The 19533-nt window shown below is 40.9% G+C and overlaps 2 protein-coding genes across 3 annotated transcripts in view; both read left to right on the forward strand.

Moving 5' to 3' along the window:
• Positions 1-2936: 2936 nt before the first annotated feature.
• dnajb9a (DnaJ heat shock protein family (Hsp40) member B9a) lies at positions 2937-11074 on the forward strand. Of its 2 annotated transcripts, XM_084335396.1 has the most exons (4): positions 2937-3127; positions 3224-3304; positions 7794-8015; positions 8285-11074. In XM_084335396.1, the coding sequence occupies exons 3-4, from the start codon at positions 7799-7801 to the stop codon at positions 8710-8712; spliced, it is 645 nt and encodes a 214-aa protein (XP_084191522.1). In that variant the 5' UTR covers positions 2937-3127; positions 3224-3304; positions 7794-7798; the 3' UTR covers positions 8713-11074. The 2 variants fall into 2 exon arrangements, with proteins under 2 accessions (XP_084191522.1, XP_084191521.1); XM_084335395.1 differs by lacking the exon at positions 3224-3304.
• Positions 11075-14579: 3505 nt separating this feature from the next.
• dnm1l (dynamin 1-like) overlaps positions 14580-19533 on the forward strand; it is a 46837-nt gene continuing 41883 nt past the window's right edge. The window contains exons 1-2 of the mRNA XM_084335394.1: positions 14580-14760; positions 18832-18976. Coding sequence (XP_084191520.1) covers positions 14659-14760; positions 18832-18976 — 247 coding nt within the window. The 5' untranslated portion in view covers positions 14580-14658. The remainder of the gene's footprint in view (positions 14761-18831; positions 18977-19533) is intronic.

Raw genomic sequence — 19533 nt, forward strand, 5'->3', positions numbered from 1 at the left:
CTTGGATGGGCCCTGTCCGATACGCTGGCGATATGGGGGGTGGTGTCACTGGTGACCGCCTGGTGGGGTCTCAATGCTGCGGCGTCGTTGGCCTCACCAGTCCCCCTTTTTCCGGAGGGTCCTGACCCTTCCTGGGGCTGGGTCCTCCTTCGCGCTCCGCTGCTATGGCCTTGCCACGGGTTGGGTTCTTGACCTTGACCCTGTGATATTAGGGATTGTAAAGTTTTTTTTTCGTTCTTCCCGTTCGTTCCCTAGTGGCATGTGGGTTGCGCGCCTGTGTAGTCGTAGGTTCTTCTGTGGGAAGGTAAGTCCCACGATCTGCTCACCCTGTTCGTTGAGTTGCTAAACCCTCTTCGCACAGTCGGATCCGATTCCCTCCCATCCTCCACTAGGGGGGTCCGGGGGCTCGGGTCCTCCCCGGTTCTGATGGTTGTGGGGGGCCTCAGCGGGTACATTTGTCGAGCTTCCGCTCTCCTCAGCTCCTGTGTTCCACTACGAGCAGAGCGTAAGCTAATACGATATATAACATAGTTATCCTATAACCATAGTTATATGAGTATAGCGAGCGCTCTGCTCGGACTCACTGAGGACCCCGTGATCTTCGTCTTCGGTGGTGAAAGACTTGGGAAGGAGCTGTTAGTATGGCCACATCCCCGCTTATGTAGAGGAGCGGATGGGGGTGTGGCCAGGCGGATGGGTGTGTACATGTGAAGAAATGTATTCAGTATTAGACTGGATATGGGATATGTTCCACTACGAGCAGAGCGCTCGCTATACTCATATACTCATTTCTTCGTCTGTTTCTTTGGATTTTTTGTTCAACCACGTGGGCTTGGAGTTCATTGTTTGAGCTTTTGGTAAGCTTTGTCTGACTTTTATGAAGTTCCGAGCATTGTTTTTGTCTCTGGTTTTCAGGGTGATTTTTAACCCTGGTGGTTCTTAGGGGTGCCATGTTGTTAAGTATTGTTGTGAATTTGGTTTTGAATCCAAGCCATGTTTCTTCAACTAATGTACCACTGAGCTCATCTGACCAGTCCATGCTCTCCAGTTCTTGGTTAAAGGCCTCTCTAGAGTATGGTTAAAGGCCTCTCTAGAGTAGGTTTTGAGGTCCCCTTCTGTGACAGCCGGCCTTTTGTTTTAGCTTTTTTTGTTTTGTTTTACCCGCAGTACAGAATATCATATAATGATCACTTAACCCGCATGCCATCACCCCTTTGTTGGAGATCATGGCGTCGCGTGGGTAAAATAACAGGGGAAGCCAAAAAAAAATTATAAAAAAAAAAATTATTCAACATTTTTATTAATAATTTTTTTTTTTTTTTTTTTTTTTTTAAGTCAAGCAGTCACCATGTACACTACAGTATGGCTCGGCGGCCAGTCAAACGTTATTTTTATTTATTTAACAGATTGCAGAATGGGTACAATACAGTACGGCTCAATACACATTTACGATGAATTGAAAATGGGGGACCCTGATGTAAACAAGACGAAAGTCTTTCTCTGGTCTGCATCCCCTTAACAATTGTATGTATTGAGCTGTACTGTACTGTACCCATTCTGCAATCTGTTAATAAAGTTTTCATTCATTCACACACAATTGTATAAGGGGATGCAGACCAGAGAAAGACGTTTGTCTTGTTTACATCAGGGTCATTAATACTGCTGGAGCATTGGTTAATTTTTGGTCCGATTTTTCCTTGCGCGATTTTGCGCGCCGCGTGGGAGCAAATTCGAGACACATATTCGGTTGCAAAAAGGTGTCCCACGGTCTCCTCTATGGCCGTGAATATTTTCACGCGGATCGGAATCACGGCGCGCCCGTGGGACACTTTTCCGTTTCGGCGAGTTTATTCCACGCTTTCTGTTTTCCTTTTCTAAGCATTTTAGGGGCTACATGTGAATCAGTAAAAGTTGCGGGACGCCCAGATGTTTCCACGATAGAAAGCTCGCGTGGATCCCATAATAGGCTCACTTAATACAGCGTTTTTAAAATCACGCGACATTTTCAGGGTCGCGAGCCGACCTTTTCCCCTCGTTTTCGATGATGGAAGTGATTTAGGAAAAGCTTCGGCACGCCGAGAGGTCCCCGTGGATTTAATCTCGCGAGGATCGGGGCAATATTCGGCCCGTGGGAACAGTTACGGGTTAATACAATGTTCAGAGTGCAGAGGGGAAAATATGGCACCTGCCCCGCCTCCAGGTGGAATATTATGCTGAACGTCTTCCTCCCAGCTCCGTTTTAAACTTTTAGGGTGTGGCCAGTGGCAGTCAGCTCGAATCTGATTGGCTAGGATCGGATTTGGAGTTTGGACTCACTCTATAATGCTGGAAGCCTGGAGAAAGAGACCTACCCACTGCTTCTCTCCTATACTAGCTGCAGTAGTGAGCACAGTCTGACAGTGTGTTAGAGGGAGTGAGAAGGAGAAGAGGGAGACATTAAAAAAAAAAAAAAAAAAAAAAAAAACACAGATGCACAGATGAAAATGAATGTAAACTATATTAAAAAAAATTATATTTTAATTTTTTTTTTTTTTTCATATTTCATATTTCATAATTTGATATGAAATTTATAGGGAGGCATGGCTTCCGTTGGCTTCCACAAGGATTCGCCACTGGTGTCTCATAGAAGCCACTCTGCTCTGGTTGTCTATAGATTGTGCCTACAAGTACGGATTTCGCCCTTTCGAATAAGATTTCAACCCAAACTGTTTCAATTTCATCATGGAGTTTAGTGTATGTTAGGAAAAAATATTATTAAAATAATTAGATTAAATTTTTTCCCTTCAAGAACATTTTACGATGATTATTATCTTTATCATGAATCCAGTAGTTGGAATTTCTATTTTGAAATTACGTGTTATGCCCCTGGAGGGCAGTAACTCGCCCAGATGTGTCCAGCCTGCATCGAATCCCACAAGAAGAAGAACTGTGCCTCATCTAGCTATTAGCTAACTAACGTTACGTACACCCATATATATATATATATCTATATCTATATATATCTATGCGTACACCAGCGAGCTAACTTACTGTTACTGTAGGTTAAAAAATGCTTCCAAAGTAAGATACATATTATATTGTTTAAGCTACCTTGCGATAAAACAACCAAGATTTTGTCTTCGGCAAGGTAGGTGATCCAAAGTCAATTAGAAACGATTATAGCAAGCTAAGATACACAATTTGAACGTTGGTTGATTGAATTGATTGAACATTTTATTAACAGATTGCAGAATAATGGGTACAATACAGTACAGCTCGTTAACGTTAACGTTACCAGCTAATTAACAGCTAACGACGACGTTAGGTAAGTTAACTGTCTGACAAAGTAACTCCTGACTATGTGATTTACAATAATAACATTACATTCTGTAGTTTTAAAATTAACCGCGTACACATGAACTCCACCTCTATCACAAATAACAAATAGTACAGTACATGTAACGTTAACAATCTAGATTGATTTATTGGACATTTTATTAACAGATTGCAGAATGGGTACAATACAGTACAGCTCAATACACACAATTGTTAAGGGGATGCAGACCAGAGAAAGACTTTCGTCTTGTTTACATCAGGGTCCCCCATTTTCAATTCATCATAACATATGACATACAGATAGACAGTACTGTTACATCTAGACATTTATGACATACCAGATCTACAAATATACAGTACTATTTATTAGTACAAACAGTCTAAAAAGAGAGTACCGGTATATACATTTGAGGGGGAGGAAACTGTACATTGGGGGGGGGGGGGGGGCTGTACATTGGAGGGGGTTGGGTTTTGATATTTACAGGAGCCAGTTTCGATTTGCAGTCTCCCGTAGCCAGGTGTTCTTTTAGAGATGTTTTGAAGGTGGGTAGTGATTCACATTCCTTTACAGCTTTGGGTAGGGCGTTCCACGTTGATGTGGCATAATTGCTAAACGTGTTTAGTCCCTTGTTTGAGCCGAATCTGGGTTTAACATGACCACAACACCCTCTGGACCACAACACCCTCTGGTATTCACTGACCTTTGGCTTTGGGAAGTATTTTGACATGTACACATGGGTATTGGCCTATTGGGTACCTTAGTGGTGTAGTCTTGTAGACCTTGTAAAACAAAAACAAACCACGTGAACTTTGGAAATTACTCAATAACCAACTAGGCTGCAGTAAAAAACTTAAAACCAGATTCTCAAACATAAACATAAAGACGGACAACACGCTCATCACAGAAGAGCTGGATGTAGCCAATTACTTAAATAGTTTCTTCACAAACATAGCCACAACACTGGTAAACAAACTACCCTCCCACTCAGGGCATTATGGGGTAGAACACATAGTAGCATACTACAAGAACCTAGGGGTCCACAAAGACGACTTCAAACTGGAAATGGTAACAACAGATGAGGTACTCAAAAAACTGAGCGCCCTCCAACCTAACAAGGCCACTGGCCATGACAACATCCCCTCCAAATTCCTCAGAGACTCAGCAGCCGCCATCACCCCAGTCATCACACACATAATAAACCTCTCCATAAAACAGGGACACGTCCCCAAGGACTTCAAAATCGCGAGAGTGACCCCTCTGCACAAAAAAGGCAGTAAATTAGACCCAGGCAACTACCGCCCTGTTTCTATCCTTACCTCCATCTCGAAAGTCATGGAAAAATTGTATACGAACAGGTCGAGAAATACCTCGCGGAAAAAAATCTAATCTACGAATTCCAATCTGGCTTCAGAACATCCCACTCCACTGACACATGCCTTCTCTATTTAAACGACCACATCAAACAAGAGGTGGATGCGGGCAAATACTGCGGCATGGTCATGCTGGACCTACAAAAGGCCTTCGACACTGTCAATCACACCATTCTGATTGACAAGCTAAAAGCAATTGGTTTTGATAGTCTATCAGTGAGCTGGATGCAATCCTACTTGGAGGGGAGAGAGCAGATGGTGGAGGTAAACGGTACCCTACCCCCCCCCCTCACAGTAAGCTGTGGCGTTCCACAAGGAAGCATACTAGGTCCGCTACTGTTCCTAATTTATGCAAATGACATGTCGTCAGCTTGTGACTGCAACTTGTTCCTGTTTGCGGACGACTCAGCCCTGCTGGTCTCTGACAAGAACAAGTTACAGGTTGAAAAAACCCTCAGCTCAGAACTAGGCAAAATCTGCATAAGGCTCGCTGATAACAAACCATCATTACACATGGGCAAAACAGAGTCCATTCTCTTCGGTTCAAATAACAAACTCAGCAAGACCGACGGCTTCTCAGTTACAGTGGGTGACAATATTGTCACGAGGAAAGAAGATATTACCTACCTGGGTTCCATCCTAGAGGCAAATCTTTCCTGTGACAAAATGGCATCCAATGTAATAAAAAAAGTCAACCAACGAACTCGATTCTTGTATCGGATCTCCTCACTGGTAAACAAGAATACCCTGAAGACTCTGGCAGGAGCACTCATTCAAGGGTACTACGACTATGCTTGCACCTCATGGTACCAAAGCACCTCAAAGGCGCTAAAAACAAAATTACAAACATCTCAAAACAAACTGGTCAGACTACTGCTTGACCTTACTCCTAGAACCCACCTCACCCCTGCCCACTTTGACAACTTAGGATGGCTTAGAGTAGACGACAGAGTACAGCAACTTGCAATGGGCCTGGTCTACAAGATACACTACACGACCAAGGTACCCATGTACATGTCAAAATACTTCCCAAAGGTCAGTGAATACCACGATCACAACACCAGAGGGAGCTCCACAAATCATGTTAAACCCAGATTCGGCTCAAACAAGGGACTAAACACGTTTCGCAATTATGCCACATCAATGTGGAACGCCCTACCCAAAGCTGTAAAGGAATGTGAATCACTACCCACTTTCAAAAACACTCTCAAATCACCTACGGGAGACTGCAATTCGAAACTGGCCCCTGTAAATGTCCTAACACAACCCCCTCCAATGTACAGTAAATTACCAAGTATGGTCTTGTCAATATTCCAATGTACAGTTTTGTTTGTACAGTTGTACAGTGTCCCCCACCCACCCCTCCTACCCAACCCCCCCCCCCCCCACCCACCCAACCACCTCCAATGTACAGTCCCCCCCCCCCACCTACCCAATCCAATGTACAGTTTCTATGGCAAATGTATATACTTTTTTTTTTCTGGGCTCTCTTTGTATCACAAACAGTACTGTATTTACAAATATGGTATGTCATAAATATATAGATGTAGCAGTACTGTCTATCTGTATGTCATATATGTTACGATGAATTGAAAATGGGGGACCCTGATGTAAACAAGACGAAAGTCTTTCTCTGGTCTGCATCCCCTTAACAATTGTATGTATTGAGCTGTACTGTACTGTACCCATTCTGCAATCTGTTAATAAAGTTTTCAATCAATCAATCAAACCAGGCCCATTGCAATTTGCTGTACTCTGTCGTCTACTCTAAGCCATCCTAGGTTGTCAAAGTGGGCAGGGGTGAGGTGGGTTCTAGGAGTAAGGTCAAGCAGTAGTCTGACTCTGACCAGTTTGTTTTGTGATGTTTGTAATTTCGTTTTTAGCGCCTTTGAGGTGCTTTGGTACCATGAGGTGCAAGCATAGTCGCAGTACCCTTGAATGAGTGCTCCTGCCAGAGTCTTCAGGGTATTCTTGTTTACCAGAGAGGAGATCCGGTACAAGAATCTAGTTTGTTGGTAGACTTTTTTTTTTATTACATTGGATGCCATTTTGTCACAGGAAAGATTTGCCTCTAGGATGGAACCTAGATAGAGCCTTTTATTTCTTGAACCGAAGAGAATGGACTCCAGTGTTTCCCTCTGAAAAAAAATTCAGCAGAGGTGCTATGCCTCTTGGGGGGTCCGGGGGCAAGTTAAATGCATCAATCTGGTGCACTTTGAGAGCAAAATAAAGAGGCTAGATCTATGATGAACTTTGTGCTCAAAACACAAAATCGACTAGACTGCAGTGCTTTCTCCCTGCAGCCTTTTCCTCAGGTCAGTCTTTTACATTAAGCACCCCCCACAGCCCAAATGAAATGATAACACAAATATATATATATATTATACTTTTTTTTTTTAATACTTTTTTTTTAATAGTCTAGTACTCTAGTTCATAGCAGCGGCGGTCCTAATTCAGCAGCGGCGTCCTAATTCCCTATCCATAGTCGCCGTGGGAAAGAATTAAATAAAAAATTAAATTAAATAAATTCCCTACCTACCCATGGCCTTAACAGTGACAACCAACAGGAAACAAACAATATTTTTTTTTATGCATTATCAGCGAGCCAGGTGCAGATTCTGCTGAGTTCGGAGCTGAGGGTTTTTTCAACCTGTAATTTGTTCTTGTCAGACGGCTGAGTCGTCCGCGAACAGGAACAAGTTGCAGTTACAAGCTGACGACATGTCAATTAGTAACGGTCCTAGTATGCTTCCTTGTGGAACACCACAGCTCACTTGGTGGGGGGGGGGGGGGGGGGGGGGGTAGAGTACCATTTACCTCCACCATCTGTTCTCTCCCCTCCAGGTAGAATTGCATCCAGCTCACTGATTGACTATCAAAACTTTTTTTTGATAGTCTATCAAAAAAACAATTGCTTTTAGCTTGTCAATCAGAATGGAGTGATTGACGGTGTCGAAGGCCTTTTGTAGGTCCAGCATGACCATGCCGCAGTATTTGCCCGTGTCCACCTCTTGTTTGATGTGGTCGTTCAAATAGAGTAGGCATGATAACGTTACTTGTTTATGTTCAGCTTGAATCTAACAGCTTGTTTCTCTTTTTTAATGCAGACACCATGGCAACAGCACAGTCAGTCTTCACATTTGCTGTGTGCATGTTAATGGTAACAGAACTGATACTCGCCAAAAAGGACTACTATGATATACTGGGAGTGCCTAAAGATGCGACTGAGCGGCAGATCAAGAAAGCTTTTCACAAGCTTGCAATGAAGTATCACCCCGATAAGAACAAGAACCCAGATGCAGAAGTGAAGTTTAGGGAAATTGCTGAAGGTAGGATTGGATCCTTCATCATTACATGGTATCTTAAATCCAATCTATCATGGAATATGGTGTTTATTTTTTGCACATATTATTGTTTTTACATACATTTAACTAAATAAGGCAAGGGACCTGACAACATGCCAGTGTGCAGTTATTGTCATCTAATTTAGTAGGTTCAGGTACAAAGTTGCTTGGATGTGCACACTGTTGCTACAATTTGCTAGAATGTTGAGGCATGAATGTAGTCTTAAACCTTTCTACTCTCTTTCATGGTGCAGCATATGAAACCTTATCGGACGAGAAGAGAAGAAGAGAGTATGACCAGTTTGGACATGCAGCATACTTCAGCGGGGACTCCCAAGGTGGACACAGACAAAATGTCCATCAACCTTTCAACTTTGATGACATCTTCAAGGACTTTGACATCTACAGCCAAAACAGACATGCTCGTCATAGGAGACATTTTGAGGAACATTCCAGGGCCCACCAGGAAGCTCACAGTAGACATAAGAGACATTTTCAGGCGCCGTTTGAAGCGGGTGCCTTCGATGACATGTTTGACGACATGGAGAAAATGTTCACTTTTGACAGAAACGCCAAGCAGACGGGAAGCAGTTTTCAAGGTGCAGCGAAACAGCACTGTAGAACAGTGACCCAACGCAGAGGAAATATGGTGACGACATACACAGACTGTACTGGGTCCTGATATGGTTTATAACAGGGGCACTTCAACCTTAATCCTCCAATCCATCATTCTGTTGTGAGGAGCACATATGATAATCTGATGTGTAACTCACCAATGTGTTCTGTCACTCCGAGAGGAGAGCAGACCTCTAGCGAACTGCAGACACAATTTCCTCAACTATTTTCAACTGTATTAGGCCCAACTTGAGGAAACTTGAAGAAATGTCTGCAGTTCGTTAGAAGTCTGCTTTCCTCTCGTTGACGTCACCCAGAGGAATTTCTCAGGGTGCCAATGTGGCTGAGCTGATTATCACGCGTCCTCCTCACAACAGAATGATAGGAATAAGGTTGAAAATGAGTGATGTGTCCTTTTAAGACCCCCCCAAATGCCTTAGATGGATACGATACTATTGTCAGTTGACTGAAAAAAACGCCAAGCTATGGCGTTTGAATACACTCAGTAGTATGGCAGCTGATTGTCTTTCAAGCACTGATTATCAAGCAGAGACTGATCAGTTTACAATAGGGGTGTAACGATGCATCGATTCTAATGTGACGATTCAACTGCATAGATTTGAAAATGTTAGAATCGATTATAACCGGAAAAAAAAAATATATATATATATATATTTTTTTTTGGTATGGTTTTTATTGACTTATAATCCATTCATGCTGAGTGAATCAGTTCCCCCAGCCACATTTGTGTATTAAATTTTTTTTGGGGAATTAACTGATAGAAAATTTCATGATGCATTGAATCGTTGCCTGAAGAATCGTAATCGAATTTAATCGGTGTGAGGTCGCATCGTTACACCCCTATAGTTTACAATGCTATGGTCTAACTTCAAATAACCTGTATGCTATGTGGTCCAAACTGAGTCGTCATTGTTCAACCTATATTCCCCCTCGATACTCTTTAAATGATTGTCTACCTTTTTTGTTTCTATCAAAACTAAATAATGTTTTGTCAGTATTTTTTATAAGCACTTTTATTTGACAGATGTGGGAACTAGGACTGCTGCAATCATGGCATTTTGTGATGATGATTATTGTCTTGCAAATAATTGTCATTAATGATTTAATTGTTTTGATTGGCTTAAATCCAAAGTGTGCCCAGATCGGTGAACTTGTACGTGGAAGATAAACAAGTGTCTGTAAACCTGAAAGGGTTTTCTAATTATCTAACGTCTAATTTTAATTAGATTTAGAGGCAGCTTGATCTGAATCCAAGTAATGACCTAGTGCATGATGGGATATAACTCATTGTCTTTAATTTGAAAGTTAATATGTAAGATGAAAAATTAAGTAAGTAAAATAAGACTATAGCGGTCATACAAAATAATTGGCTCATATAAACGCAGTCATGTAATTTATCGATTATTGCAGCAGCCCCAGTGAGAACATAATTAGTTTTACTGTTGAAAGAAAAATAAGCTTGAGTAATTGCTTGGCCAATTAGTAAACTGAGTAAACTCTGTGACACACCCAGCCTTTCTTTGTACAATACATGTTGTGATTTCTATTGTGTACTTGCTGCTATTGTCAACCTTGCTGTGGCTGAAATAGAACTAAAGACGGGGCACAATAGCACGGGTGCAGTTTTGCTTATGGTTGTGAAATGGGGAACAATGTCAACAAAAATGTCTGTCTCTAAGCTTAGCCCTTTTTCACTGGTTTATGTAAACTTAGATTCTCACCACTTATTGTTGAAATGTTGATTTTTTGTTTTTGATTGTTTGTTTTTAGTCAGAAGGAGGACTAAAATAATGTAAAATGTGGACCACTTGAACTATATAACCTCACTCTGCAGTGCTCGCATAAAGCATGGCTCAGTGATGTTTGTCCTAATATCAGTCCTGTAAAACAGTTACAGTAGCTAGTTGTAGAGTTGTGATGTGCAATATTTTAAAGTTCTTTCATAGGAACATATGAGCTCTTTAATCTCCTCTGTTCATAGTTGTACAAAAAAGATTCCATGGCACTTTCATTTTCGTATTGTGAATGCGTGTGTGTGTGTAACTGTGAACTGTAACTGTTTTAAAAACAAATACAAAATTAAATAGAGATCAAATGGGCCTACCTTTTGCTTATTTAAACATTGGTGATAATATTTAATTTATTTAGACAGATGGGAATATGACAATGACATACATGGGCATGTGTCTGTGTATGCTCTAAATTCTGACCTGAACATAATGCAGGAGCAATTGTTATAGTTTATTTGAATTTGACGCATACATGATTGATTGATTGATTGATTGATTGATTGAACACTTTATTTAACAGTGTAACTGCCTCTCTTGCAATGACGCAACCCGTCTTTGATATTTACTGATTGGCTTTATTTCCGTTTGAAGAGAACATCTTTATTCCGAACCGTAAAACTGTGAAAACATACATGAAATACAATAAATCACTGATCAAACCATAACAACATGCATACATATTATCTCTACTTGTATAGGCGTGGCACCGTCTTTGCAAGGTTGGTTGTATAACCCACTGAACTTAACCTAACCTACAAGCACATTACGGCCCCAAACGTACCTTGTTGACTGCATGCAATATGAGAGGAAAGTTAAGAGCTCTGGTGTCGATGTGGCTTGTCTGAGGGTTGTGGAGAAATGAAGGAACGAACCGTATAGTGTCTCTCTTTTTATACACTACGGCCAGTGCTACTATGACATCACCACTATGACATCACAATGTTCCAGAGCGTTCTAGCCTGTTCTAACCGGGACTACTATGACGTCACCGCTATGACATCACAATGTTCCAGAGCGGTCTAGCCTGTTCTAACCGGTACTACTATGACATCACCGCTATGACATCACAATGTTCCAGAACGTTCTAGCCTGTTCTAACCGGTGCTACTATGACATCACACTGCAGCTTAAGGCGAGACACTGCAGGTGAATAGGCAAATATACTTTTTTTGTTGATTTTGAGATTTTGTTATATTTTGCTTCCTAAACATGTCTTCTATGAAACTAGTGACAATAAAACGTCAATAACACACATTTAGTTGTTTATTTTACTTCATTTAGCCTTATTGCATCCATAAATGTCCACATATTTAATGGGGAAGTGCCTCATTTGCATATATAAACAATATTTTTTCTTAGTTTATATGTACATAACAAACTGGGAAAGTTTCATAGTGATATCTATTCAAATATGTTTTGCCTATTAGGGGGTACTACACTGTACTACACTGTTTGTATCCTGTGTGTAGTTCTGTTCAGTTGAATAACATCATTATTATTATTATTATTATTCAGTTATCAGGCATGTGTTTAGGTTGTCTATTACTAATGGTTTGATTAGGTTTTGTGTTTGTAAATATCTGTTTAAAAAAAAAAGTATGGCATTTTACAATACAGAACTTTGAAGGTGTTTTCCCAAAAATGAGTTTTAAGAGTTTTTCCTCATACTCTGAGCCAGAAATCTCCACTGCAGTAGCACTCACATACACCAAACCTTCCAGTTCTATTCATATCTATGTTCTGAAGGTATTTACAGAAGGGTTTGTTGATATCGCATTCATACCCTGATTTATATCACATTTCATTCCTAAAAACATGGCGAAATATGGAATTTTACCATAAAAATTGACTGAATGGAGTATTTTCTGATTTATGGAGTGATAAAAAGAGATATCCAAAATCCCCTCTGTAATAACCTTTGGCTCTAATATGTCAACAAAATGAAACTATAATTTAGAAAATGGCTTTATCCAATGTTCAGATTTCTGTCCTGGAATTATATGCAAATTAGTGCATATTTAAGTAGATAATGCCTCATTTGCATATTCAAACATACAATTTCAGAAAACTTGTAATACAAAACAGTCTTGTCTTAATATAAGACAGAGCAGACCTCTAGCGAACTGCAGACACAATTTCCTCAACTATTTTCAACTGTATTAGGCCCAACTTGAGGAAACTTGAAGAAATGTCTGCAGTTCGTTAGAAGTCTGCTTTCCTCTCGTTGACGTCACCCAGAGGAATTTCTCAGGGTGCCAATGTGGCTGAGCTGATTATCACGCGTCCTCCTCACAACAGAATGATAGGAATAAGGTTGAAAATGAGTGATGTGTCCTTTTAAGACCCCCCCAAATGCCTTAGATGGATACGATACTATTGTCAGTTGACTGAAAAAAACGCCAAGCTATGGCGTTTGAATACACTCAGTAGTATGGCAGCTGATTGTCTTTCAAGCACTGATTATCAAGCAGAGACTGATCAGTTTACAATAGGGGTGTAACGATGCATCGATTCTAATGTGACGATTCAACTGCATAGATTTGAAAATGTTAGAATCGATTATAACCGGGAAAAGAAAATATATATATATATATTTTTTTTTGGTATGGTTTTTATTGACTTATAATCCATTCATGCTGAGTGAATCAGTTCCCCCAGCCACATTTGTGTATTAAAATTTTTTTGGGGAATTAACTGATAGAAAATTTCATGATGCATTGAATCGTTGCCTGAAGAATCGTAATCGAATTTAATCTGTGTGAGGTCGCATCGTTACACCCCTATAGTTTACAATGCTATGGTCTAACTTCAAATAACCTGTATGCTATGTGGTCCAAACTGAGTCGTCATTGTTCAACCATATATAAACATACATTTCAGAAAACTTGCAATATATTTTTTCTTAGTTTATATGTACATAACAAACTGGGAAAGTTTCATAGTGATATCTATTCAAATATGTTTTGCCTATTAGGGGGTACTACACTGTACTACACTGTTTGTATCCTGTGTGTAGTTCTGTTCAGTTGAATAACATCATTATTATTATTATTATTCAGTTATCAGGCATGTGTTTAGGTTGTCTATTACTAATGGTTTGATTAGGTTTTGTGTTTGTAAATATCTGTTTAAAAAAAAAAGTATGGCATTTTACAATACAGAACTTTGAAGGTGTTTTCCCAAAAATGAGTTTTAAGAGTTTTTCCTCATACTCTGAGCCAGAAATCTCCACTGCAGTAGCACTCACATACACCAAACCTTCCAGTTCTATTCATATCTATGTTCTGAAGGTATTTACAGAAGGGTTTGTTGATATCGCATTCATACCCTGATTTATATCACATTTCATTCCTAAAAACATGGCGAAATATGGAATTTTACCATAAAAATTGACTGAATGGAGTATTTTCTGATTTATGGAGTGATAAAAAGAGATATCCAAAATCCCCTCTGTAATAACCTTTGGCTCTAATATGTCAACAAAATGAAACTATAATTTTGAAAATGGCTTTATCCAATGTTCAGATTTCTGTCCTGGAATTATATGCAAATTAGTGCATATTTAAGTAGATAATGCCTCATTTGCATATTTAAACATACAATTTCAGAAAACTTGTAATACAAAACAGTCTTGTCTTAATATAAGTAATCAACTGGGGAAGTTTCATTGTGATATCTATTAGTTAATTATTTTACCCTATTCACCTGTAGTGTCTCCCCTTAAGCGGAATTACACTATGACACTCCTGCAGTTACAGATTGCAGAATGGGTACAATACACGGCTCAATACACACAATTGTTATTAAGGGGATGCAGACCAGAGAAAGACGTTTGTCTTGTTTACATCAGGGTCCCCCATTTTCAATTCATAGTGACATTAATATTGCGGCGTGTGTCACCCTCTGGATACCGTAGCCGCGGAAAATAACCCTCACACTGCTGCAACACGAGTCACAAGTAGAGCTGTGGGGAATGTAGTTCACATTTTGTAACAGCGCTACGACATTGTTGTTAAGTTTCTCTTTTTAAAACGTCAACTCCCATGATGCAATTTCGAATTCGTTTGGTGCGCAGTTGTTCGCCGCTGGGTTAGCTAGAGAGCAGTTAGTAGAACGTGAAGGAAGGGGGACATTGGATGACTTTGTGCCAGAGTGTTTAGCAGGGTAGCTGGAAAGTACTCAGGTGCATATTTATCGGAGTTATGGAAGCCCTCATACCTATCATAAACAAATTGCAAGACGTATTTAATACAGTTGGTGCGGATATTATCCAACTACCGCAAATTGCCGTTGTTGGAACTCAGGTAAGAAACGCCAGCTTGCTAACGGTAGTTAGCATGAGCGAGCTAACTGAATTCACTGTTGTTGCCTCAGCAGCACCAACGTTAGCATTGATATTGCCTTCCATTGAGTTCAATTATCTTTCATTTTCACCTTTCAAGGTTATAGCCAAATCTTATTTTTAAGTTGCGCATTAGTAAAGCTGTGCTTTTGTTGTGCGGTCTTCTAAACGTAGGCCTATGTATAACAACGTTTAAGTTACTTGTTTTAGTCGTTAGCTATTCAATGTTAACTTAGCTACCGTTAACGCTATCCAATGTTGTCAATGAGCAATGTTGTGGTCAACATAGCAGAAGAAGCCAATATATTAACATCTTTCCAATAAATTAAACTATCTTAAACTTGGCCTCTATAATCGGTTGATTTCGGTGCGGAGTGCTTGTCAACACCAAATTAAGTGAGATAGAGGGACACATAGCAACAACAGTTTACCATGCAATCTAATCTGTACAAACGTGCTGAGGGACATCCACTTTTCCATTGTTGTGTGGCCAGTGTATCACCACCCTAAGTAACATCTCTAGCTGTCACATCCCATCCTTCACACCACACCAGTGTATCACCACCCTAAGTAACATCTCTAGCTGTCACATCCCATCCTTCACACTACACCACACCAGTGTATCACCACCCTAAGTAACATCTCTAGCTGTCACATCCCATCCTTCACACTACACCACACCAGTGTATCACCACCCTAAAGTAACATCTCTAGCTGTCACATCCCATCCTTCACACCAGTGTATCACCACCCTAAGTAACATCTCTAGCTGTCACATCCCATCCTTCACACCACACTAGTGTATCACAACCCTAAGTAACATCTCTAGCTGTCACATCCCATCCTTCACACCACACCAGTGTATCACCACCCTAAGTAACATCTCTAGCTGTCACATCCCAGCCTTCACACCACACCAGTGTATCACCACCCTAAGTAACATCTCTAGCTGTCACATCCCAGCCTTCACACCAGACACCACACCAGTGACACCACACTAGACCAGCTACTGCCAGAACGTCATGCCTGAGCCTGCTAAGCAGCTGTGTGCCCTCGTCCTCCACATTAGTTTCCATCCACACATGCCAGGAGAAATCTTTTTAATTCCACTTTACACTCCGATTGTGTACACTGGAGAGCTTGATTGGTTTAGAGAGAGAGACACGTTTACTTTCACTGGTCACCAGTTAAGAGGATGTTCCTGTCTCGGACTGGACCACAAACATCTGAGGGTGTTCTAGCGACATGAGGCCAGGCACAGGATGGGTCTAACACCTGGCCTCTTTATGTGTGTCCTTGACAGTGCTCTTCAGAGGCCCAGAGATACTGTACCTAAAGGGGACTTCATTTAGTGATCACTGTCACTTAGATCTGCAGGCTTGTTGAATTACTGGGTGCTGCTGTCTAGCGGCTAGCCTGCTACAAGTTTGAGTAGTAGTCTACTTAGTTGGTCTACTCTTTGACAGACTAAAATACTATGTTTTATCTCACGTCTCCCGTATGTTAAAATCAAATAACATACATTATGTAATATGTAGTCAATTCAAGCAGAATCCAGGAAGGATGTAGCGTGTTTGCCCATTTCCGCGTCGAACAGCCTGCAAACTACCTGGCGTTCTATCGCCATGCTCTAAGACAAACTCTAATCTTAACCAACTTCGAAAGAGTGCCTAAGCTTAACCGGCGAAAAAGCGTCACACAGGGCTACTCTCCTAACATCCAGGGAAGGAGGTTCCCATACACTAAACTCTAGTCTATGTTGTGTTAGGCTTAGGGCTGTCTTAAATACTTCGAAGCTTCGTTCGATGGCACAAGCTTCGAACATTAAAAAAAATCAAAGTTAAAAAAAATATATATATATATATATTTTTTTCAAAAAAGAAAATTTCAATTTTTTTTTTATTATTATTTTTACTTCGGTGTGTGCATGGGGCCATTGGGTGGGGCCGGGGGACAAATACACTGGAGGAAAGTAACCCAGCTCAGCACTGACCAAATTATATCATCACTATTGCCTGTTTGAAGGATATCATCCTCAAACACATATACACCACAGCACGCCTATTCTCAGTCCTTGCCCCACAATGGTGGAATGAACTACCCACTAGGCTTGGGCGGTATGACAGTATACCAGGGTATTTAGAAATCCCGATTTCAATACCGTCCGTCACCGTCAAAATCACAGATGCGCTTCAGTTTCTATAACAGTGAAACAGAGTTTAGTGCACACACGCGCCAGCAGAGGGCGAGACCGCTCTAGTGGAGCGAGTGGGTCACAACGGTGTTCACGTTTTACGGTAATGTTGCGACAGTGCTGTGAAAATACCGTAAAGCGTTGTGACAAGAGTTGGTGTGTGTTGTGGAGCAACTGGTGGAGCAAGCAAATAATCTGTCTATTATATGTGAACTAAAGAGTACAAGGTTTTCACAACAGCCCCCACCCGCCTTTTTATTGTATTTGTACCGTCCTGTACTATCCGCTGTCAGCTGTTTATCTCTCTCTGTCAGCTGTTTATCTCTCTCTGTGAGCTACTGAGCTTGAATAACTAGCGTTAGCTCACGTTAACTAGCGTTAGCTCTGCGGCTAATCTTAGATTACCCTGAACTAAATCAATGACTAGGTTATAAAGCATTCGAGTAGTTTTCACTGCACATAGAAGTAGCCAAACAACGGGAGCATTTCGGGAGCATATGACCAAAACCCAGGCAATTTCTAGCCCTTAAGGAATCAAATAGTCTGCCATGGCTAGATGCTAACGCTAAAACGGTGCAGGCTTCTACCGGTGCGGGACTACCATTCTGAGAGCTGACGATGATTTGTTTACTTGGTAACACGGGTTGCCCCCCCCCCCCCAGCTGATGAAAATGAAAGTCATACCGTACACCGGGGTATTATGTCATAATGGTTTGACGGTGTGAAAAAAAAGATACCGCCCAAGCCTACTACCCACCCCAGTTAGGACAGCCGAATCCCGTCCAATATTTCGCCGTCGACTAAAGACGCACTTCTTCAACCATTATCTGAAATAAAATTTAAAAAATCTAACCCTAACTAACCTTACTGTCATGCACTTGTCCTAATAAGCTAACCTACACTGTAACACGCAACACTTTGATGAATATTGTTACTCAGCTGATAGAGTTGTATCCTTCCTGATGACCTGTCGTACAGAACTTGTAAGTCGCTTTGGATAAAAGCGTCAGCTAAATGACTAAATGTAAATGTGAATGTAAATGCCTTGTAGAATTCCACACATAAGAAAGAAAGATACTGGGATGAATAAACAAAATAGGAAATAAAATGTAGAAATGCATGCAATACATAAATAAATATGAATCTCCATATATGAAATAGAACATTTAGATAAGGTGCTACTGAGATGTTTTGGTGAGTTCTTTGTTTTTTTGTGGAAGTAGCCCTTCTTAAAAATGCATGAACATTCACTGATAATTGGTCTGTAGTGGAGTCTACAAGGTCTACATTGCCGGACCATGTAGAATCCGGACCATGTAGAATCCGGACCTTGTAGACTGACATAATTCTGTGCATAGTTTAGTCTACACGGGCCATATTTCAAATAATCAAAATCTTACTTCATTCATCTTAAACATTCTTGATTTGGGGGATTGGTAGTTCCCATGAAATCTGAAGTTGTTCAAACGACAACAGCGATCCACCTTGAATTAAATCACACAGCTGTGTTGGCTGCGTCACAGTCACGAAAGGGGCTACTTAATTCATTAATCCAATCCACTTTATTTATAGAGCACATTTAAAAACAACAAAGTTTACCAAGTGCTGTACAAGTCCCACAACATAAGATAAAAAAAAAAAAAAAAATTCAATCGAAGCTCGGCCCCGAAGCTTCGATTGCCAAAAAAAAAATTCGAAGGTCAGCCCTAGGGCTGTCTATCTATACTGTGGGAGTGTTGAATGACTCTAGTAGACACACTGGTTCTTTTATAAGCATTGTTGTTTTGTTGGAGGCAGAGCTATGTTTTTTATTATGATGTGTTGTTGTTGTGATTACAGAGCAGTGGTAAGAGTTCTGTGCTAGAGAGCCTGGTTGGCAGAGACCTTCTGCCGCGTGGCGTTGGCATCGTCACCCGCCGGCCCCTCATCCTCCAGCTGGTGCACGTTGACCTTGACGACCGCAGGAAGACCAGCGAGGAGAATGGTACTGTCTTTTCTGCTGCTGTGGTGTTATTGTAGGGCTGGGCGATATGGCCAAAAATGATATCGTGATATCGATAACAATATCATATCACGCGATATCGATATTGTTATAAGTATTAAATGTGCAATTCTTTGTCGTTGCCGCCATCTTTAGTGTTACATCCCCTCACACACTCCAGTTCTCAGGCTGCAGCTGGTTTCTTTTCTATCTTTTGGCGCTTTTTTGGTGGACAAACCACCGCACACATGCACCGTGACTCGTGACTGGAGACTAGCTCTGCTAGCAGGGGAGGAAACTAACTTTTTGGCTTACCAGCCAACTGGCGAGTATCTGATTTTTTTTACCAGCCAAGCAGATTTTTTACCAGACAAAAAAAATCGCTAATTGTGATAATTACTTCTTTGTATGTCAAGCCGCGTCAATGTTGTGTATGCATCTGGGTAGGCACACTGTGCCTTTAAGACAGCACGGTGGTCTTACGACAGTGCTGTGAAGTACCGTCAAGTGTTGTGGTAACGTCAGTTGGGTTGGTGTGCTGTTGTGCACAGTGCACTGGT

This window comes from Notolepis coatsorum, assembly GCF_963971535.1.
Source record: "Notolepis coatsorum genome assembly, chromosome: 18".
Classification (NCBI taxonomy): domain Eukaryota; kingdom Metazoa; phylum Chordata; class Actinopteri; order Aulopiformes; family Paralepididae; genus Notolepis; species Notolepis coatsorum.

Coding starts and splice junctions, on each gene's coding strand:
- dnajb9a (XM_084335396.1), top strand. CDS start 7,799: ATGGCAACAGCACAGTCAGTCTTCACATTTGCTGTGTGCATGTTAATG. Junction 8,016..8,284: donor GTTTAGGGAAATTGCTGAAG/GTAGGATTGGAT, acceptor TTCATGGTGCAG/CATATGAAACCTTATCGGAC.